Source organism: Onychomys torridus, chromosome 22 (assembly GCF_903995425.1).
Source record: "Onychomys torridus chromosome 22, mOncTor1.1, whole genome shotgun sequence".
Lineage (NCBI taxonomy): Eukaryota > Metazoa > Chordata > Mammalia > Rodentia > Cricetidae > Onychomys > Onychomys torridus.
In genome coordinates this window covers 8,108,100-8,127,407 of record NC_050464.1, presented here as the reverse complement: position 1 = coordinate 8,127,407, position 19,308 = coordinate 8,108,100, and the positions used below count along the sequence as shown (strand labels likewise).

The 19,308-nt window shown below is 50.1% G+C and overlaps 1 protein-coding gene across 1 annotated transcript; it reads right to left on the bottom strand.

The window, feature by feature from the left end:
- Nucleotides 1-12,998: 12,998 nt before the first annotated feature.
- Znf853 (zinc finger protein 853) lies at nucleotides 12,999-19,308 on the bottom strand. The gene is given in 4 exon segments (XM_036172507.1): nucleotides 12,999-15,423; nucleotides 15,426-15,548; nucleotides 18,020-18,137; nucleotides 18,617-19,308. Coding segments are annotated over 4 exon segments (2,199 nt in total). The 5' UTR covers nucleotides 18,629-19,308; the 3' UTR covers nucleotides 12,999-13,477.

The window sequence follows — 19,308 nt, the reverse complement described above, 5'->3', positions numbered from 1 at the left end:
CGAGCTAGAAACCCCATGTTCTCCATGTTCTCAGTCCCTGTTGTCAAGTGGGCAGTGGCAAAGGGGAAAGAGATCTTCAAATGAGGGCCGTGTATTATAAAAGTCGTGCAGTCAGGCATGGTGGTGCAAGCCTGAAATCCCAGGTGCTCTGGAGGAACATGAGTTCAGAGCTACAAAGGGAGTTCAAGGCCAGCCTGAGCAACTAGTAAGACCCTAGCTCCAAAAATACTAAAAGCTGGGAGGTAGCTACCAGTACTGGGCCTGACTAGAATCCCCCAGTGAGGGCCTGGGGTTTGGCTCAGTAGCAGGTGGATTATCTAGAATTTACACCAGTGAGGACCCGGAGGTGTGACTCAATGATAGAGCACTTGCCTAGAAACCACTAGTGAGGATCTGGGGGTGTGAACAAGTGATAAAGTGCTTACCTAGCTTGCTCAAGGCATCGGATTCCATCCCTAACTCCTCCAAAAGGAAAACAAAACAGATAAGATGTTAGTATTTTCTACAATGGATGAATTTGAGGTCACTTTTTTGGAGGGAAAGGAAGTAAAGAAACCAGGTATATTTAGCTCACAGTTTTGGACACTGGAAGTTCAAACAGCCTAGCACAGATTCTAGAGAAGGATCCTGGCCATATCACACTGTCAAGGGAGTGTGTGTGTGTGTGTGTGTGTGTGTGTGTGTGTGTGTGTGTGTTGATACCATTTTTTGTTTTGTTTGTTTGACTGACTCTTGAGATAGTGTGATGGCTAATCTTGGTGGTTGTCAAGTTAAGGCACTTGGGAAAAGAGCTCTCAGTTGAGGAATTACCTTCATCAGATTGGCCAGTGGGCATGTCTCTGCATTTTCTTGATTCATTTGATGTGGGAGGGCGCAGCCCACTGGGTGGTGCCATCTCTAGGCAGATGGCCCTGAACTGTGTAGGAGAGGGAGCTGAGCAAGCCAGTAAGCACTGTTTCTCCACAGTTCCTACTTGGGTTCCTGCCTTGAACTTCTTCCCTTGGTGATGGACTGTAACCTGTCAACCAAAACAAACCCTCTCCTAAGATGCTTGGTAAGAGTGATGTGTCACAGCAATAGAAAAAGTAGCTGGGGCAGATAGTCTCACTATACAGCCCAGCCTAGCCTTGACCTTGAGATCCCCTGCTCCCAATGCTGGGATTCCAGGTATGCTTCCACCTACCTGTCCACTGCCACTTTTGACAAGAACTGGAATGTAGATGTTCCCAAGGCTTGCCCATCACCTGCCTCCCTGCAAGAAACCTGACAGGCTAGAACCCACGGAAGGGGAGAGGTGTCAGTCTCATCATATGGGAAACAAAAGTAGGTGATGGTTTCTGAGGAAGAAGAAAGGAGACTGAGCCCACCCATATCATGGACTGGTCCAGCTGCCACCAGATGCATACTGAGCTAGAGAAAAGAGGGGATTGGCAGCCTGCCTGAGGACTAGACCTGCCCAGGCCTGTACACCCCAAGAGAACAGAAACAAGAAAAACAGATATGGGGCTGGGGAGATGGCTCAATTGGTAAAGGGCTTGCCATGCAAGCATAGAGGCCTGAGTTTCATCCTGAACACCCATGTAAAAAGCTGGGCATGGTGGTGCATGTTGGTATGCCTTGTGCCATAGAAGCCAAGATAGGAGGATCCCTGGGGCTCACTGGGCAGCCAGCCTAGCCTAATTGGTGATATTCAGGTCCCAGTGAGAGACCCTGGCTCAAACAATAAAGTAGGGGCTGGAGAGATGCTGTTTTTCCAGAAAACCTGAGTTCATTCGCAGCACCCACATCAAGGGGCTCACAACCATCTATAACTTCAGCTCCAGAGGAACCCACACTCCTGGCCTCTATAGGCACTGCACTCACATTGTACGCACACATATACACACACACACAATTAAATAAAGTGATGGCTCCTGAGGAAAGACACCCAAGGCTTCCCTCTGACCTCCACAGGAACATGCACACACTCATAAAGTAAACTCTATAGTGGGGATAAAAAGATACCTACACTGGAAAACAGCTGTCTCTCCATCCTGCGCTTAAGGTCCTGCACAGTGTCACTACCAGACATAAGGTGTTGATGAGGACATCCCAAAGCAGTGAAGGGCACACAGCCCACTCCCTCAGGGAATAAAGTAAATCCCAAAGCTATGACTGTAAGACCCATCCCAGACCCCCGTGAGAGAAAGCAGGGTCAAGTGAGTCCCTATGCCTCCCCAGCACAGGTAGTGCTCACTCAAGCATGACAGGGGACAGAGAATGGGACACAGTAGACCCTGGGTGAGAGCCTGAGGTGGGAGCTTGGGGTGATTTAGGGAACCCCAAGAAGGTGGACAGCAGAGAGGTCATGGTTTGCCAAGAGATGGTGAGGGTGTGATATGGGAATTCTGGGGAACAGCAAGAAGACATCTAAAAGCTGTTGAGGTGGTAGAGGGCCCAGTGGACAAAATTCCTGCCATGCAAATATGAGGACCTGAGTTCAGATCTCAGCACTCACAGAAAAGTCAGGCATGGCGGCCCATAATTCCAGCACTGGGAAAATGAGAGGGTCCCCGAGGCTTGCTGACAGCCAGTCTAGACAAACCGGCAAATTCTAGATCATCTTATAGTAAATAAACAGATAATAGTAAGATGGAGAGGAGGATGAGAACTATGAAGGAAGACAGGATGATCGCTGGAGCTCAATGGCCAGCCAGTCCAGCTGAGTAAGTGAGCTCCAAGTTCAATGAGAGACCCTGCCCCAAAAACTAAGGTGGAGCGTGAGCAGGGAAACACTTAATATCAGCCTCTGGCCTCCACGTAGACATTTGCATACATGCATGGGTGCACCTGTATGTACACAAATACATACAAAACTGTTGAGTTGGCCAAAGTGACAAGCTGTGAAGATGAAAACTTCAACAAGAACCAGACCCCCCTTTAGGACCCTGAGCGTTCCAGGTCTTCAATGTGGTCTGTGTCAACACCACCATGAAATACAGGGCCATCTTCCCTTCAGATGGAGCCCTCACTACCATGTCCACATATGCCCCCTGCTGCCCTGCCCAGGCAACCAAATCCATTCTAACATCCCAGCTGAGAGCAACTGCAAGGCATGCTGGGAGTGAGTGGTCATTGGCCCTGGGAGTGGGGGCGTGCGGTAGAAAGGGGCTGACAGCTCTTTTCTTGCTGGGTACAAATGAAGGTGACCGGAGGGCCACCAGAGAGGATTGGACCAATTCCAGGTCCCTGAAAAGAAGCAGTTAGGAACAGGCAGAGTTGGGGTATCTTGCCTGAAGACAGGGAATGCCCAAGGGCCCCTCTGAGATTGCTTTGAACTCATTTCTCAACCTCTGTACTTCTGTGCCATCTTTGCACAGCCCAGTTGTAGCAAAAATCTTGTCTAGTCTGTTTATCTAGTATCCCCAGTATCTGGTGAAACGCTCCCACCACCCCAAAGTGATTGTTAGCTCATCACCCCAACCTGTCTCCACAAGCACCATTGTTAGTCTGCTTAACCCAGAATCCCCCATCAGTATTTTTCCATCTATTGACACCTGCCCCACCCCCAAGTCCTTGACAGCATAGTCAATGTTGTGTTCCTAATTAAGATGGTTCTATCCTCAGATCTCTGCCCCCAGAATTAAATATGACTCTAGCACTTTAACTTTCTGTCTTTTGGTGTATGAGTGTGTGTGTGTGTGTGTGTGTGTGTGTGTGTGTGTGTGTGTGTGTGTGTGTGTGTGTGTGTGTATCCATGCTCAGAGGCCACAAGGGGATGTTAGATGTTCTACTGTAGCACTCTGGCTTATTCCCTTGAGACAGGAGCTTTCACTGAATCTGGAGCTAGGCTGGTAGCCATCAAGCCCCAGCAATCCTCCTGTCTCCACTCCCTGTAACTCTGGGGTTACAGGTACATGAACAACCATACTCGGCTTTTTATGTGGGTGAGCGTTTCACACTCGTGTCCTAATGCTTGTGTAACAAGTGTTTTTACCCACTGAACCATCTCCCCAGGCCTAACGACGTGTGTGTGTGTGTGTGTGTGTGTGTGTGTGTGTGTGAGTGAGAGAGAGAGAGACAGAGACAGAGACAGAGAGACAGAGAGAGACAGAGAGACAGAGACAGAGTCTACTGTAGCTAAGGCTGGCATAACTGCATCTGCTTCCCGAGTACTGGGATCACAAGCATGTGCCACTGTACCCAATTTATGAGGTGTTGGAGATCAAACACAGAGTTTCTTACATGCTAGATAAGTCCTCCACCAACTGAGCTATACTGCCCACAAGGACTTTAATTTCTTTTTCCAACTGGCATTACGGTGGCTGGAGAAAAGGCTTAGTGGTTAAGAGCATTTGCTGCTTCTGCAGAGGACTCAGGTGTGGTTCCCAGCAGAACCCACGTGGCAGCTCAAACCAGCTGTAGCTTCAGTTTCAGGGGATCCAATGCTCTCTTCTGACTCCACAGGCACCATGCATGTTCATAGTGGACAGACAGACATGCAGACAACACACACATACACACACACACACACACACACACACACACACACACACACAGGCATAACATAAAATAAATAGATCTAAAAATCAGGTTAAACAAACTGGCACTACAGTTGTCTGTCCAATCTGGGGACATGGGTCAGCACTCCGTTATGCCAGGCTTCTTGCTTCCCTGTGCAAGTCCTGGAAACTGAGCTGGTGTGGACATTTGTTACCAGCTCCCTGGAAGATACAGAAACCAGCCAAGCTGCCTGGAAGAGATTTAGACAAAGTCACTTAGAAAGGACACTCTCCAAACTATTGAGCTGCCCTGCAGTGTGCTCCCCTGCAGCTGTCTTTGAGTCATTTCTTCTCCTGTAAGTGACCCCTCAACTGTATTCCTGTAAGTAACTCCAATAAAGCTCATTGGTTCACCAAGTTGGACTTTGGTGGTATCTGTACTGGGGTCTGAGTAGATGTGTGTGTTGTGTCTCCCCAGGAAAAGGTTTGTCACACAACGTAATTGGTGCCTGGACAGGGACAGGACAGGACCAAAGATGAGCTGGGGAGGAGTGAGTCAAGGTCCTGGCTATGGGTAGCAAGACATGCAATGAGACTGTTGCTAAGCAGCCTGAGGGGCAGCATCTGCAGAGGAAGTTCCAATAGAGTGGTCCTTTCCTGTGTGGTGTGTATTCGTGTGCCTGTGTTCTTGACAGCAGTTGCATCGTTCCTCCTATAGATAATGAGCCTGCAACTAAGGCTGAGTTATCAGGATTAGGAGTGCCTGCGGGAGAGATCACAGGACATCAGTCTCTGTCTGTGTGGTGTGGGGTGGCATGCCTACTTGATGAGTGGGGTCCACCATGTAAATACGGAGAGTCCCTGAAAACAGTTAAAGGTTTAGAAGAAAGTTTTCAGTCTTTGAGGTTAGTGCACTAGAGTCGAGATTTGGGGCAGCAGGGGCAGAGGTTACCTGGCTGTTAAGCAGGAGCTTATTTGTGTAAAGGAGCAACTGCAACAAGAGAGGCAGATGTGGCAGCATCCTCCATGTGAGCCTCTACTCTGGCAAGTAACTTAGATAAAAGAGAGGGTGAGATGGAGGGGTTGGCTTCCCCCTTCTTAAGGCTTGGGGCCAGAAAGAAAAGAGAATACAAGTTAGATCAGTGCTCAAAAGCCTGTCTGGGGATCCAAGAACTTGGAATCCAGGGAAGATCCAGTGAGTGAGGAGGAGGAATAGAACATCACAAAAGCAATAGAAGATACACCTCAGGTAATAGAAAAAAGGGGGATCTATAATCCGTCATGCAGATGGGGGCATTAACAATGGTCCAGATTGATAATTCAGCACCTGAGCTGCTGGAACCGGGGAAGACTTTTAAACAAACAATGAAAGAGCTTGTTGCATCCTGGCTTCTGAGGCTGTGGGACATGGTGGTGAACAAGATCAGTCTGACTGCTGTGGAGGCAGGAAAATTGAGTCATACGACTACCCATCCTTCCTTAAAGAAAAGGCTGCATACCCTGAGACAGTGTGAGGGAAGTCAGTCCCCCAGGGACTGGCTTATCAGAGCCATTAAGAACACTTGGTTACCTCCATCTGAGGTCCCCATAAATATCAGGGGTAGGAGGACCAGAGAGGAGGGCCAGATGCTGTTGAGGGAACTAGGGATAAGAGAAGCTGTGTTTGAACCCCAGATAGAATGTGTTCACAGACAAGGCTGACCCAGCAGGGGTGGGGTGGAGCTTTCATGGCTTTGCTGAGTTTTCTGGTGTGGGGTAAGATCTTTATAAAGAAGGAAAGGCTTTGGCAGATCTCAGCAACTCAGACCAGCATGAGAAGAGAGTCCATAAAGCAAGAGAGAGCCTAGAGGAAATAGCAAAGGAAGGCGGAGGAAGAGTCTGCATTACTTCAAGACAAATGTGGCAAGATTTGTGTCCAGCTGGAGGTCCTACAAGATGGAAAAAAAACTGATAGGAAGCCAAATTGTGTGCTGAGGAGCTTCTGGAAGGATGAAAAGCTGAGGAGCAGTTCACAGAAGACATCCATGTTAGAGCAGTATAAGTGAAAACAATCAAGCCTGTCCCATGGGTGAGTAATATCCCCACCCCCAGAATACATTTCTCTCCAGCAAATAAGGTATGCTAGGGGTGGAGATGCTTTCCCAGTCAGGAACTCCCCCAAGAGCCAGATGTGGTGAATGGGGGAGGTTACAGCTACAGTGGCAACCCAAGGCCCCTTTGACCGAGGGAGCCATCAGGTACAGCCAGGCAAAGCAGGGTCACATCCACCGTTGGCCCTGAGTAAGGCTGAGCAGATTAAGTGAGGCCCATGGAGTTTTTCAGGGGTGGAGAAATGTAGGGATGCTCCATGGAAGACCTCCAGGATATGGCTATGTACTGGCTTGGAGAGAATATAGTTAAAGATTACAGGGAGCTAATTGTACCCAACCATGATCTGTGGAGGGAGCAACTGATTTAAATGGATGGAACATCCATGCTGTATTAGACCTTGCTTATGTTTGACGTCAGGTCAGTACCTTCTTGGTTGTTAAGGATCACCTGACACTTGCTGAGAAAAGATGACAATAGACTTTCAGAGTACCTCACCAAGGTTATCTTTGTTATGGGATGGAGGTTCAGGATGTGGCCTTGTCCTGCGTCCTCTGGAAAAGGTTTTGGTCTATAGATGACATAATGCTAACCCCAGAGTATTTCAAAGTGGCAAACCACTGAGAGACAATCAGATGCAATGGTATTTCTACTTAACTTCCAACCCTACTGGGATTGGGTTAATTAAAAGGAAAAAATCCAAAAGATATACTACATGGGTGGAAATGGACACTCCCAGAGGCTATAAGGTTATTGAATAACAACCCTACCACCAGGGGTGGGATGCCTTCTATGAGCTGTTGGCCAGGAAAACCCCTGAGGCCCCACAAACCATAAAGGCTGTGGCTAGTGTTGTAGGCTGTATGCCAGAACTAGATAGTAAGAGCCTGCTGCTGAAGACGCCATATGTGAATGCTCTGACTGTGTGACATGAAGAAATTAAGCTGGGATTGAACTGGAAACTCCCACCCTGCTGACTGGTTTCACAATGCCAGAATGGGCCATGCAGGCAGCTAGCAGAGAACTGTCCTCAACATTCCTGCTTGACTATGGACCTTGCATGCTAAAACACCAACATGCCAGGCAGGATGTGCTGGATTGTGCAATATGTCTGGGCTATGGTGGGTAAAACCAACAGCCTTCCAGAGGCCCGCTCATCAGGAGGGATTTCACATCTAGTACTGTAAGCCAGGACAAAAAGCTGTAGCTAGGAAGAATCATAGGTCCCAATGAGGAAGCAGCTTCTATGGTTTTTCTAGATGGATGTCATGTGCCTGTCAAACTGCCTTCTAAACATATGCACTTAGCCCATAGATCACTGCTGTCATCTGTTGTCATTGGCCTCAACCCAACTACTGATGAAGTGCCTGAGAACAGGTGACTGTTACTGTGGCATGGTGGCCACACTTAGTCATAGGTGGACATCTATAGTTACCCCCTCCAAGGCTCAGAAGAGGAACACAGGAGGAAGGAAGGTGTTATGTAACAGTTTCCTCTGAGATTAAAACAGGAAGCTCCTTAAGCAGGAAGTAAACACCTCAAAATAGCTCCAGGAAGTCCCTGAAACTGACCAGATTCACTAGGCTCCTCCTGCCAGAGTAAGCAATAAAAACTGAGTGTCCCCTCTGTGACTAGCAGAACGGACCAGCTAAGAAGACTCCAAGACAAGATCAGCTGCCTGGATGTAGAAAATAGCTGAGCTTCCTGGAAGAGATTTAGAGCAGTCACTTAGAAAGGACACTCTCCAACCTGTTGAGCCTGCAGCCTATGCAGTGTGCTCCAGGCTCCCAGATTTGTGAGCTGTCACCCATGCTGAGGTAGGCTTTGGTGATGTAGCTGCCTTTGAGTTGTTTCTTTTCCTGCAAGTTAACCCCTCACCGGTATTCCTGCAAGTAACCCCAATAAAACTCAGTGGTTTTCAGGTCAGTCTTTGGTGGTATCCGTACTTTGATCTGTTGTAAAACACCTATCTGGGGTGTGTTGTGTCTCCCCAGAAAGAGTTCTGTCACACAACAGTGCTACTCAGTCCGGGTGTGGGGGTGGTTTCTGAAGGACAGATAGCTCATGTCTACAGCTGGGAGACTCCAGCAGACTGAGAGTCACCCAAAGCTACTGTGTATGAACTGAATTATTCCCAGACTCACAGAATCACAAATGTCCTGAAATGACTGGCACCTTCCTGTGTCCCCTCTGTCCCCATTGGTGACTGCAGGAAAGCTGACACAAAGTTCAAGCTTCTAGAAATTTGCTGGGTCGGCAGATGGTCCAGCAGAGCAGTAATTAAGCCAGTGACAGTGATGGTGAGCTGTCTCCCCATAGCCCCCAGGCTGGCCTTGAATTTGCCACCCTCCTGCTCAGGTTTCAGACAGCAGGAATGAGAGGCTGTGCCGAAAGGCCAGGCTAGCTGTTACATGAGTATATTTGGGGGATATCTTCCTTGTACATACCATTTAGAGATATATAGGAGAGACAGGGGAGTTGCATTAGTGCCAAATATATATATTTTCTTTTTTGAAGTCCATTAATTTTATCCATATTATTTTGATGAAACTGCTCTAAAATGATTCATTTCTATGGGACGGAGTAATGGTTCAGAAGTCAAGAGCACTCGCTGCTCTTCCAGATAGGAGTTTGGTACCCAGCACCCTCATTGGGCTGCTCACCACCACCTATAACTCCAGCTCCAGGGGATCTGACACCCTCTTTTGTCCTCTGTAGGCACCTGCACTCATATGGCATGTACTCATACAGCACCACACACATATATGTAAATAAATTAATTAATAAAAATATTCCCTTCTAGCAAGTTTGTGACAGCTTGTCAAGGCTGAGGTCAGCAGTAACAGAACAGTCCAACCAAGCCACACAGCCAGGGTATCATTGTCCTCAGAGCAGAAGCATCTTGAGACAGGTGCAAGGGCTAGCCCTCTGGTTTCTTCACACATGGGTAATTTAAACTCTACTCTGTTTATCTTCTAGCTGGTCACTCAGCAATCTGCTAGCCGTTTGCTTTAGAAGCAAAGAGCAACAGTTGCTATTGGGGGCTAAATGTAATGGTACATGCCTGTAACTCTAGCACCCAGGAGGCTAAGGCAGGAGGGTCAGGAATACTGGCCTACCTGGGATACAGAGTAAGTTTCAGGCCAACCTTAGCAAAAATCATGTCTCAAAATAAGTAAGAGGGTTGGGCACCTGGCTTAGTGGTTGGGTCCCTATTGCCCAAAACTCACAAGTGAGTGTGTGGGAGTGTGGCTCAGTGGCAGAGCCTGTGCCTGGAATCTACCAGTAAGTGGGTGGGGGGGGGGCGCAGTGGTGGAGCTCCTGCCTGGAATCTCTCAGTGGAGCTTGGGGACATGGTTTGTAAGTGGACTACTGCTCCTGCAACATCAGCAAAGCTTCACATTCCATATCTCCCCCAAACTACCGCACCAAGAAGGTGGAGTGGCTGTCTTCCCATCTCTGGATGCCTTTTAAACAAAAAGAAGGTCCTGCATCCATTATTTCAGCAAGCCTTGGGAGCTTGCCATAATGTAACAGTACTTTAGAAATAGCATTGTATTTATTTTTACAGTATTTATTTTTACAGTTGCCTTATGCAACATACAGTATTTAAATCATCTTTTTCTTTTTGATAAAAAGTGTCACTGTTTAGCCTAGGCTAGCCTCCAACTCTTGATCCTCCTTCAGCATCCCAAGTGCTGGGATTACAGGTATGAACTACCATCTAGCTGACTTCCTCCTTTTCTTTTATGAGACAAGAGCTTGCTACGTAGCCCAGGCTTACCTTGAACTCACTATCCTCCTGCATCTGCTTCCCAAATGCTAGGGTTACAAGTATATGCCACCACCTCTGGAAAAATTCCTTTAAAAGACAATTCTCTAGTCTCTGCCTTTGGCCTTTATTTTCTCCAGCAAGTGTGTGTCTTGGGCAGATCTCTACTGCTGCCAGCATCAAGGGCAAAAATGGGATCTGAACATGTGATGGGTAAGGCATATGAATGGGAGTAGCCTCAGTTCATTCAAATTATTTAAAGAATCACTCAATTCTAAAACTTTCAGCTAAAACCAAAAGTAGGGGCTGGCAGGATGGGTCAATGGATAAAGCCTAATGACATGACTGTGATCTCTGGGTCCACTTGGTTGGCAGAAGGAGAGTGCTGACCTCCACATGGGGCCATGACACACACTAACTAAGCAACTAACTAACCAACCAACCTACTAAACTAACCAAATCAATCAATCAATCAGTCAGTCAGTCAATCAAACTGCAGGTGAAGGGCTTAGGCAGAGCCCTTAGTGATGCAGCAGCTTGAGGAGCCTAAAGTCTAGCTCATCCTCTCTCCATAAGCCCTGAATCTTGTAATGGGGTACATCACTGAGAGGGACCCACTTTTCACAATAGTTCAGAGGGAGCTGCAAACCTGGCTTAGTGGTTTATATCACTTGCTGCTCCTCCAGAGGACTAACCAACTAGTCCCCAGCACCCACATCAGGTAGCTCACAACCCTCTATAACCCTAGCTCCAGAGGATCTAACATTTCTGGTCTCTGTGGGCAAACTTTGCATCCATGTGTACATACCCCTGTGTGCAAACCTGTGCACGCGCCTGCACATGCACACACACACACACACACACACACACACACACACACACACACACCACAATTAAAAAGAATAGAAATAGATCTAAAAATGTGTTCACAGGCAGTGTGTTCACAATGTTGGCCTAGATCCACACATTTTCATCCTTGGAAAGGTTTGTTCAGAGCTCGGGTAACAGCTCAGTCTGCATGAGGACCCCAGTTCAGATCCCCAGCAGCCACACAGAAGACAGGGGTGGTAACACATATCTCTGTGGGGGATGCAGAGACAAGTTCCCGGGCTCACTAGCCAGCTAGTCTATCCAATGGGTGTGCTCAAAGTTCAGTGAGAGACCCTGTCTCAAAAAAATAAAGTGATTGGGGTTGGTGATATGGCTCAGCGGGTAAAGGTGCTTGTCATACAAAACAGGCTTCCTGAGTTCAATCCCCTGAATCCATATAAAGGTGAAAAGAGGTTCTCAACAGCACAAAGTTGTCCTCTGTGCACTGTGACATGTGCATCCACCCCACAAACACATGCACACACAAGCACATACACACACACACACACACACAGATTTGTTCTAATCTCAGCGTGTGGTGGCACATGCCTGTAATCTTAGTACTCAAGAGGCTGAGACAGGAGAGTTACTGCAAAGCCAAGGATGGCTTGGGCTGTACTAAAAGAAAAATACCATAAAAAGAGAATCCATAATTTGGGGTTGTGGATGAAGCTCACTTGGCAGAGTGCTTGCCTAGTGTGCACAATACCTTGGGTTTGATCCCCATCACTGCATATACTGAGCATAGTGGTGCACACCTATAAGCCCAGCACTTGGGAGGTGGAGGCAGGAGAATTAGAAATTAGTTCTAGGCCATCCTCTGCAAATTTGAGACCAGCCTAGGCTACACAAGACTGTTTCAAATGAACAAGAGAAGTTATAGGCAAGACATAAAACACAAAGTTCAAATTACAAACAGGACGCAACAGTATTCTTCACTTTAATTTCCGTGTTCTGTTTCTCACTTGCCAACACGTGTATAAAAATTGTCAGGCTGTGCTAGAAAAGGAGAAGCATGGAAGGCAGAGGTAGGGCAGGGACTAAGCAGCCACAGTGGGCAGTCAGGTTAAGTGGGGAGGCAGTGGCCGGGGGCCAGGGAGGGTCTCCTCCACCTGCTCACCTTCCACACGATGTTCTGCTCAGACAGCCCCTGCCCTACAGATTTGGTAAACATGGTTTACAGCCTTTCTGATATCCCCAGTCCTTGTCCCCAACATTCATCACACCCAAGCCAGGAGGTAAGGTCTCCTCTGGCCACCCCATAGCCTGGGCCAGAGACTGCAGCCCCTGGGTCATACAGTGCTGAGCACTTGGGCAGCACCTAAGCAGCTGAGGCTAGGTGGGGACTACCCAGAAGTTCTTTCCAGGTTCTTTCCTTCTTGGAAATCTCTGCTTCAGCCACAGGCTTTTATACCAGGGGACAGTAAAGAGGTACAGATGGCTTGGGAACATTGCAATGGCAGTCCAGAACCTGTTTCTAATGTGTGTAGTCTGGACTCCTGAGGAAGGAAGGTTTGACCTTCCACCTGGAACACGACTTCCTGGCTTTTATTTGCATGTTGATACCCTGTGTCTATGACCATGGGCATTTGCACCAGAATTATGTCCACCCTCTGGCCTTTCATTCCAACAAGTATTTTCAAGGTTTATGTCACTTACTCATTGTGCAGACCAGTTTCCTTTCCTTTCTTTCTTTTTTTGTTGAGGCAGGGTCTCAGGTAACTCAAGCTATCCAACTCACTATGTGGCTGAAGATGACCTCGAACATCTGATCCTCCTGCCTCTACCTCCCAGGTGCTGGGATTACATGTGCCAACACACATTTATATTTATATGATGCTGAAGATGGAACCTAGGGTTTTGAGCTGGGCAAGCACTCTACTAGCTGAGCTACACCATCTGCCCCCCTTTTCAGTTCCACCTTAAGTATTCAGAATGATCCATTCATTTCCCAGCTCCCCCACACATTGCACATTACATTTGCTGGTTAGTGTTTGGTCGTATCAAACCTCACAAATTATCTGCCACCGGGCAAGTTCTCAGTCCTATGTTCCCAGGATGGGAGGAAAAATCTGGCAGTCCCTCTCACCCACATGGAAATGTTCTCTTGTGCATGGTTTTGGGGGAAGAGAGAATCTGTGGACTTGGTGCATTGTGGGGTCAGGTCTCAGGAAGGATGGAAGTCTTCCTTTCTGAAGGATAATTCAAGATACCCAGAAAGAGCTCAAATTGGAGTTAAGACCATGACCTAGGGCTCTCATACCACTCAGGGCTTCCCTGATACAGAGGCTTTCTGGGCCCTTGTGGAGGCTCGCAAGAGCACTGGCCTGGAAGACCGCAGTAGGCCCAGACCTCGGGAGCGCCCTGCCCCATGAAGCTGGCGCTCATGCTTGCGGATCTGCACCTTGTGCTGGAAGCGTTCCCCGCAGTCCTCGCACACATACGGCCGCTCACCCAAGTGGGTGCGGCGGTGGCGCAGCAGGTTGGAGGAGACGCTGAAACGCTTGCCGCAGTCACTGCAGGCGTAGGGCCGCTCGCCCGTATGGGTGCGCTGGTGTTGCACGAGAGCCGAGCTCTCGCTGAAGCACTTGGAGCAGTAGGTGCAGGCATAGGGCTTCTCGCCCGTGTGGATGCGCTGGTGGGTCACCAGGTTGGAGTGCTGCGAGAAGCCCTTGCCGCACTCGCTGCAGAGATGCGGCCTCTCCCCAGTGTGCGTGGCCTGGTGTCGCACCAGGTCCGTGCTGCGGCTGAAACCCCTGCCACACTCCCCACAGATGGTCGGCCTGTCCCTGCCTCGCCGCTTCCTCCGCTGTTTTGTGGGTGTCAGAGCCGCATCCCCCGTAGAGCCCTGAATGGCTACCACCGTGGGTGTGGCCACCGTGGGTGTGGCCGCCGTGGGTGTGGCCACTGTGGGTGTGGCCACAGTGGGCAGCACCAGGAGCTCTTGCAGCACCACATAGCCTGGAGGGGCCACCACGACGGTGGCTGGAGCTGGTGCTGCGCCACCTCCCAGAGCAGGCACCAGCTCTAGCTGCAGCTCTTGCTGCTGGGTGTACAGCTCCACCGGGGTCAGCTCCAGGTGCACTTCCTGTTGTTCCAGCTGCTGCTGCTGCAGCTGCTCTAGCAGCTGCTGCTGCTCCAGGTGCTGCTCCAGCTGATGCAATTGCTCTTGCAGTTTTAGCTTAAGCTGCCGCTGTTCCTGCAGCCTCTCCAGCTCCTGCTGCCTCTCCAACTCTCGCCGCTGACGCTGACACTCCTGCTCTGACCCCATGTCCGCTGGCAGGAGCTCCTGTTCTACCTCTTCCCCCTCCTCTGGCTCCAGTAGAGGAACCTGCAGCTGCTGCAGGTGCTGTAGCTGTTTCTGCTGATGTTGCAACAACTGTTGCTGCTGCAACTGTTCTTGCTGAAGCAATAGTTGGTACTGTATCTGGGTCTGCTGCTGCTGCAACAGCTGCTGCAGCAACAGCTGCTGCTGTAGCTGTCCCTGTGGCTGCAGCAACAGTACCTGCTGCTGCAATTGTCCCTGCTGTTGCAACAGTAGCTGCTGTTGGAACAGCTGCTCCTGCTCTAATTGCTCCTGTTGATGCTGCTGCAACAGCTGTTGTCCTTGCACTTGCTGTAATTGCTGTTGCAATGCTTGTTCTTGCACAAGTTGCTGCAACTGCTGCTGCAGCAATTGTCCCTGCTCTTGCAGTAGTTGCTGCTGGAGAAGCTGTTGCTGTGACTGTTGTTGCTCTTGCATTGGTTGCTGCTGCAGCAAAGCCTGTTCTTCCAGTTGTTGCTGCAATAGCTGTTGCTGTTGCACTTGCTGCTCAAGTTGTTGTTCTTGTACTTGCTGCAGCAGCAGCAACTCTTGCCGCTGCACAAGTCGCTGCTGTTGAACTTGCTGCTGTTGACACTGTTCCTGCTGCGGTTGTAACAGCTGTTGCTCTTGGCCTTGAGGCTGCATCATCTGCTGCTGCTGCTGCTGCAACAATTGTTGCTCTTGTCCAAGTCCCAGCTGTACCAACTGCAGCCGTGGTTTTGGTTCCTGATGATGCTCGATCTGGAAGTTTTCCTGTAGTTCTTGCTGCCCATCTTGCTGCTGCTGCTGCAATTCTGGCTGAGATCCTAACAGTTGATGCAGAGGCTGCTGCTTTTGCAACTCCTTGTGCTGCAGCTGTCGTTCCAGTTCTCACTGCTGCTCTAACTGTTGCAGATGCAAGTCCCGTTGTCGGACTGCACTTCCTCGATGCTGTTACTGGCCCCTACTGGGGCTTCCAGTGCTGGCGGCTGTGGGCTGCTGCTCCCCTACTGAGCCTCTTCCTCCTCCTGGCTCTCACTCCCACCACTGCCACCTGTAGTGGAAATGGCAGGACGCCAGGAGAGAAGGGTCGATGGACAGCTACTTGGACCAGACTCCCGAAAGAATGTGCTCAAGATCCGCAAAGGTGCTCCCAGCAGGGACCCAAAAATGAGAGACTGAGTGGCAATGATGACAAGACACACATTCCCAAGGTCCCACTGACCACCTCATTCAGACTCCCTCTGAGCCCACTTCATGCCGGCCCCATGCTTTGATACCAACACAAAGCTTTGGGCTCCTGACATCATTCTCTAAGAGGTCTCTAGTACTTCCTCCCCATTTGAGAGAAACCAGATATTGCAGCAGCTGAACTCTGACCGCATTTATGGTCACACTGTCTGTCTCCCTCCCTTCCTTCCTCCCTCCCTTCCTTCCTTCCTTCCTTCCTTCCTTTCTTTCTCTCTCTCTCCTTCCTTCCTTCCTTCCTTCCTTCCTTCCTTTCCTTCCTTGTTTTTCAAGACAGGTTTTCTTTGTGTAGCCTTGGCTGTCCTAGAACTCACTCTGTAGACCAGGCTGGTCTGGAACTCACAGAGATCTGCCTGCCTCTGCCACCCTGAGTGCTGGGATTAAAGGCTTGCACCACCACCGTCTGGTGATGGTCACACTTTAAGTGAAATTTGCCTTGTCTCTGTATAGTGAACATTTCTGTGAAGATAAAGCAAGCCATTTCTAGAAAGCACTGAAGGAATGAATTCAGGGGTCAAGTAGGGAGTCTGTGGTTCTAAATTGGACTGAAGAGCCAGGCACAGCAGCCCACCTGTAACTCCAGTCTCAGAGGGTAGAGAGAGGGGAATCCATGGAGGAAGCTGGCTGGCAAGACTAGCAGTACAGGCAAGCTCTGGGTTTGATTGAGAGACCCTGCCCCATTGACTGAGGTGGAAGAGCAGTCAAGGATGATTCATGACATCAACCTGGGGCCTCCAAACACGGGGGCACACACATCAATGCACACCCACATACATGAGTACCCAAATACAGACAAGAAACATGAATACACACATACACACCACACATACCCACATACAAAAAAATTTGTAGATAATTATCTTTTAGGGCAAAAAAATCTTTCCAATCACCTTTGCCTCATGAGTCCATTTAAAAACATCTGTGTGTCTTGTATGCTTTTGTGTGTGCTTATGAGAATGTATGTGCCACAGCACACCTGTGGAGGTCAGAGGACAACTTTGGGTGTTGGACCTCACCTTCTACTTTGAGGCAGGGTCTCTCGTCTGCCACTGTACAAGCCAGCCAGGCTAACTGGCCCTGGAGATTCGAAGGGATTCTCCTGCCATTGACTCCCATTTGACCATAGGAGTACTATGCATGATTTCTGGGGATTCAAATCCTTAAGCTTGTAGGGCAAGCACACTCTCCATTGAGCTGCCTCGCCAGCAGCTCAGGTGTATTTTTCAGACACACTTCCACAGAACAGCTGGGATGCTGGATGGTAGATGAAGACAGCATGGGACCTGTCTCTACAGCAAGTTCAACTCCACTCCTCTGCAGGTGGAGTTGAACACAGACCTCACCTTTGTGTGAATCTCCACATTTCTAGCTTGGTCACGTGGTCACTCTGACTTCCTGGGATAGCAGTTTCCACAGAAGCAGTTTATTGACCATGTAGTTAGATGTCACCTGAAGTGTATGCCTGCTAGAGTTAAATTTACAGTCAGAAAGAGTTCTTGTTCAATTCATATGTTCTGATTTGATCATTTTATTCTTCCAATTTCCTGATATCCCCCTCTCTTTCCACTAGCATCTCATTGTATAATCCTTGCCTGCACAGCCCCAGGCTGTCAAACTAAGACCCTCTTGCCTGAGCCTCCTAAGTTCTGGGATTCTAATTATGTGTCCCCATGCCCAGCCCTCCCTGGTTCTCTCTCTCAACTCCCTTCAAGACTGCACCACACTGTCACTCACTACCTTTTAAAACACAGAATGTGAAAGCTAACTCTTGTACACCCTTGAGGGCTACCCCTGCAAGGGGCTCAGGGAGAGCACTGGGAAGCTCCACAACACCATGTGTGCCTCTGGGTGGCAGGTGGAGGGAAAGAGATGGGAACAGATATTGGGGTAATGCAAACCAGGGTCAAGGTCACTACAGGCAAGAAGCCATGCAGCCAGTGTCTGAGGCATCAGTGACAGAAAAACCCTCCAGCCCCATGGGAGACAGTGGAGGCCCCCCTGGGAAAAGCAGGTTAGAGCAAGCCCAGATGTGGGACTCAGGGCTGAGGCTACTAAATCGGTCACAGTGTCTCCCTTGGCCTGACAGACACCTCCAACAGGTCCTAAGTCAAGTTTCAGGGTAGTTGGGGTTAGCAGGTGTTGGTGTTGGTGTTGCTGTCCACACGGGGGTCCCTCTGTTTTGGCGGGTCCCTCTGTTTTGGCGTGGGCTGTGACAGCTTGCAACTCAACTAAAGAATCCTTGCTGAGGCCCCTTTGTCTTCACCCCCCAACCCTCACCTGAGAGGGTGTCAGGCCCTGGACCCCCATCCTCAAGGCATCAAAGCTCCAACACAAAGGTCATTGTTGTGGGGCCGAGCTCCATCCTGGTGATCCCAGCAGGGTCCTGGGGAGCAGGCTGCACTAAAAAGAAGAAAGGAAGCTGTTCAGAAGGCTGAACCCCCTTCCTACACTGTTATTTGCTGGATATACACAGGGATCCACCTCAACTGACCAGTGACCTTCCTGCCCTCACACTGAAACATAACTGTGTGAAACAGCCTCTCCCAAGGCTGGGAAGCTTGAGGCGTGCCTGAGGGTACCCATGGCACAGTCCCTTGTCCCCTTCCAAAGCATGACCATCCCCCAAACTTCAAAGGTCACATATGTCAGATGTCATCCCAGATGCCTGGGAAGGTAGGTGTCCAGAGCACTGTAATCCATGGCTGGGACTTTCTGAGGCTTGTGCCTTTGTCCTCTGTCCACTCTGAAGAAGTGGTCTCCACAATCAGGCATCCCCACACCCCCATGCCAGCTGCCTCCATCTCCCTCTGGCTTAGGAGCCCTCCTGTAGAGAAGCGCCCCTGAGCACAGCAGGGCTCTCCCTCCAGGCCTCACCTGGAACAGCATTTCCCGCCGGCAGCAGCCTCTGCGCTAGGGGAGGTGTGGTCACCAGTGGCTACAAGGTGAAGGCCACGGCAGTTCAGCCAGCTCCTTCCTGAGGTGCCTCCATCTAGAATGAGCCAGGGAGGCTCTGACCTCCCCCGGGGGGAACACTTTACCGGCACTTCATGGGATCTTCACTCTCAGAACTGTTGAGGTCGCCCTGGGCCAAGACAAGGTGCAAAGTGGAGTTTCCAGGTAGAAGTTGGTGAAGGGACAGGTCTCCAAATCCGGAGCTGGGATCATGGTTGGTTCGGGTGGCCATGGCGCGCAGCAGGGCCCAAGCTGGAGCCCTAGGTCGGCTCAGTGGGAACCGGGTGACAAGGGTCCTCAGTGATCTCGGGCCACAGGTGCTCAGGGGGCAGGAGGGGCGGGCGCGGCAGCCGGGCCAGGTCCCGGATCGCTTGCCCGCCCTCCGGCGCTGTGCGTCGGTGTGGGAAGCGGCTGGGCCGGCGCGGGGGCGCTGGGGGGGCCGGCACAGGAAGTCCCCCCGGCATCCGCATCCTGTTCCCCGCCCCTGCCGCCCGCCGCGCCCCCGCGCCCCGGGCCCCCGCCGCCACCACCTTGGCCACTGCGTTGGCTTTCGCCACGGTCACCGCCCCGCCTCTCTAGGCCGCGCCGCCAGCTCTGTGGGCTTAACCCTTCCA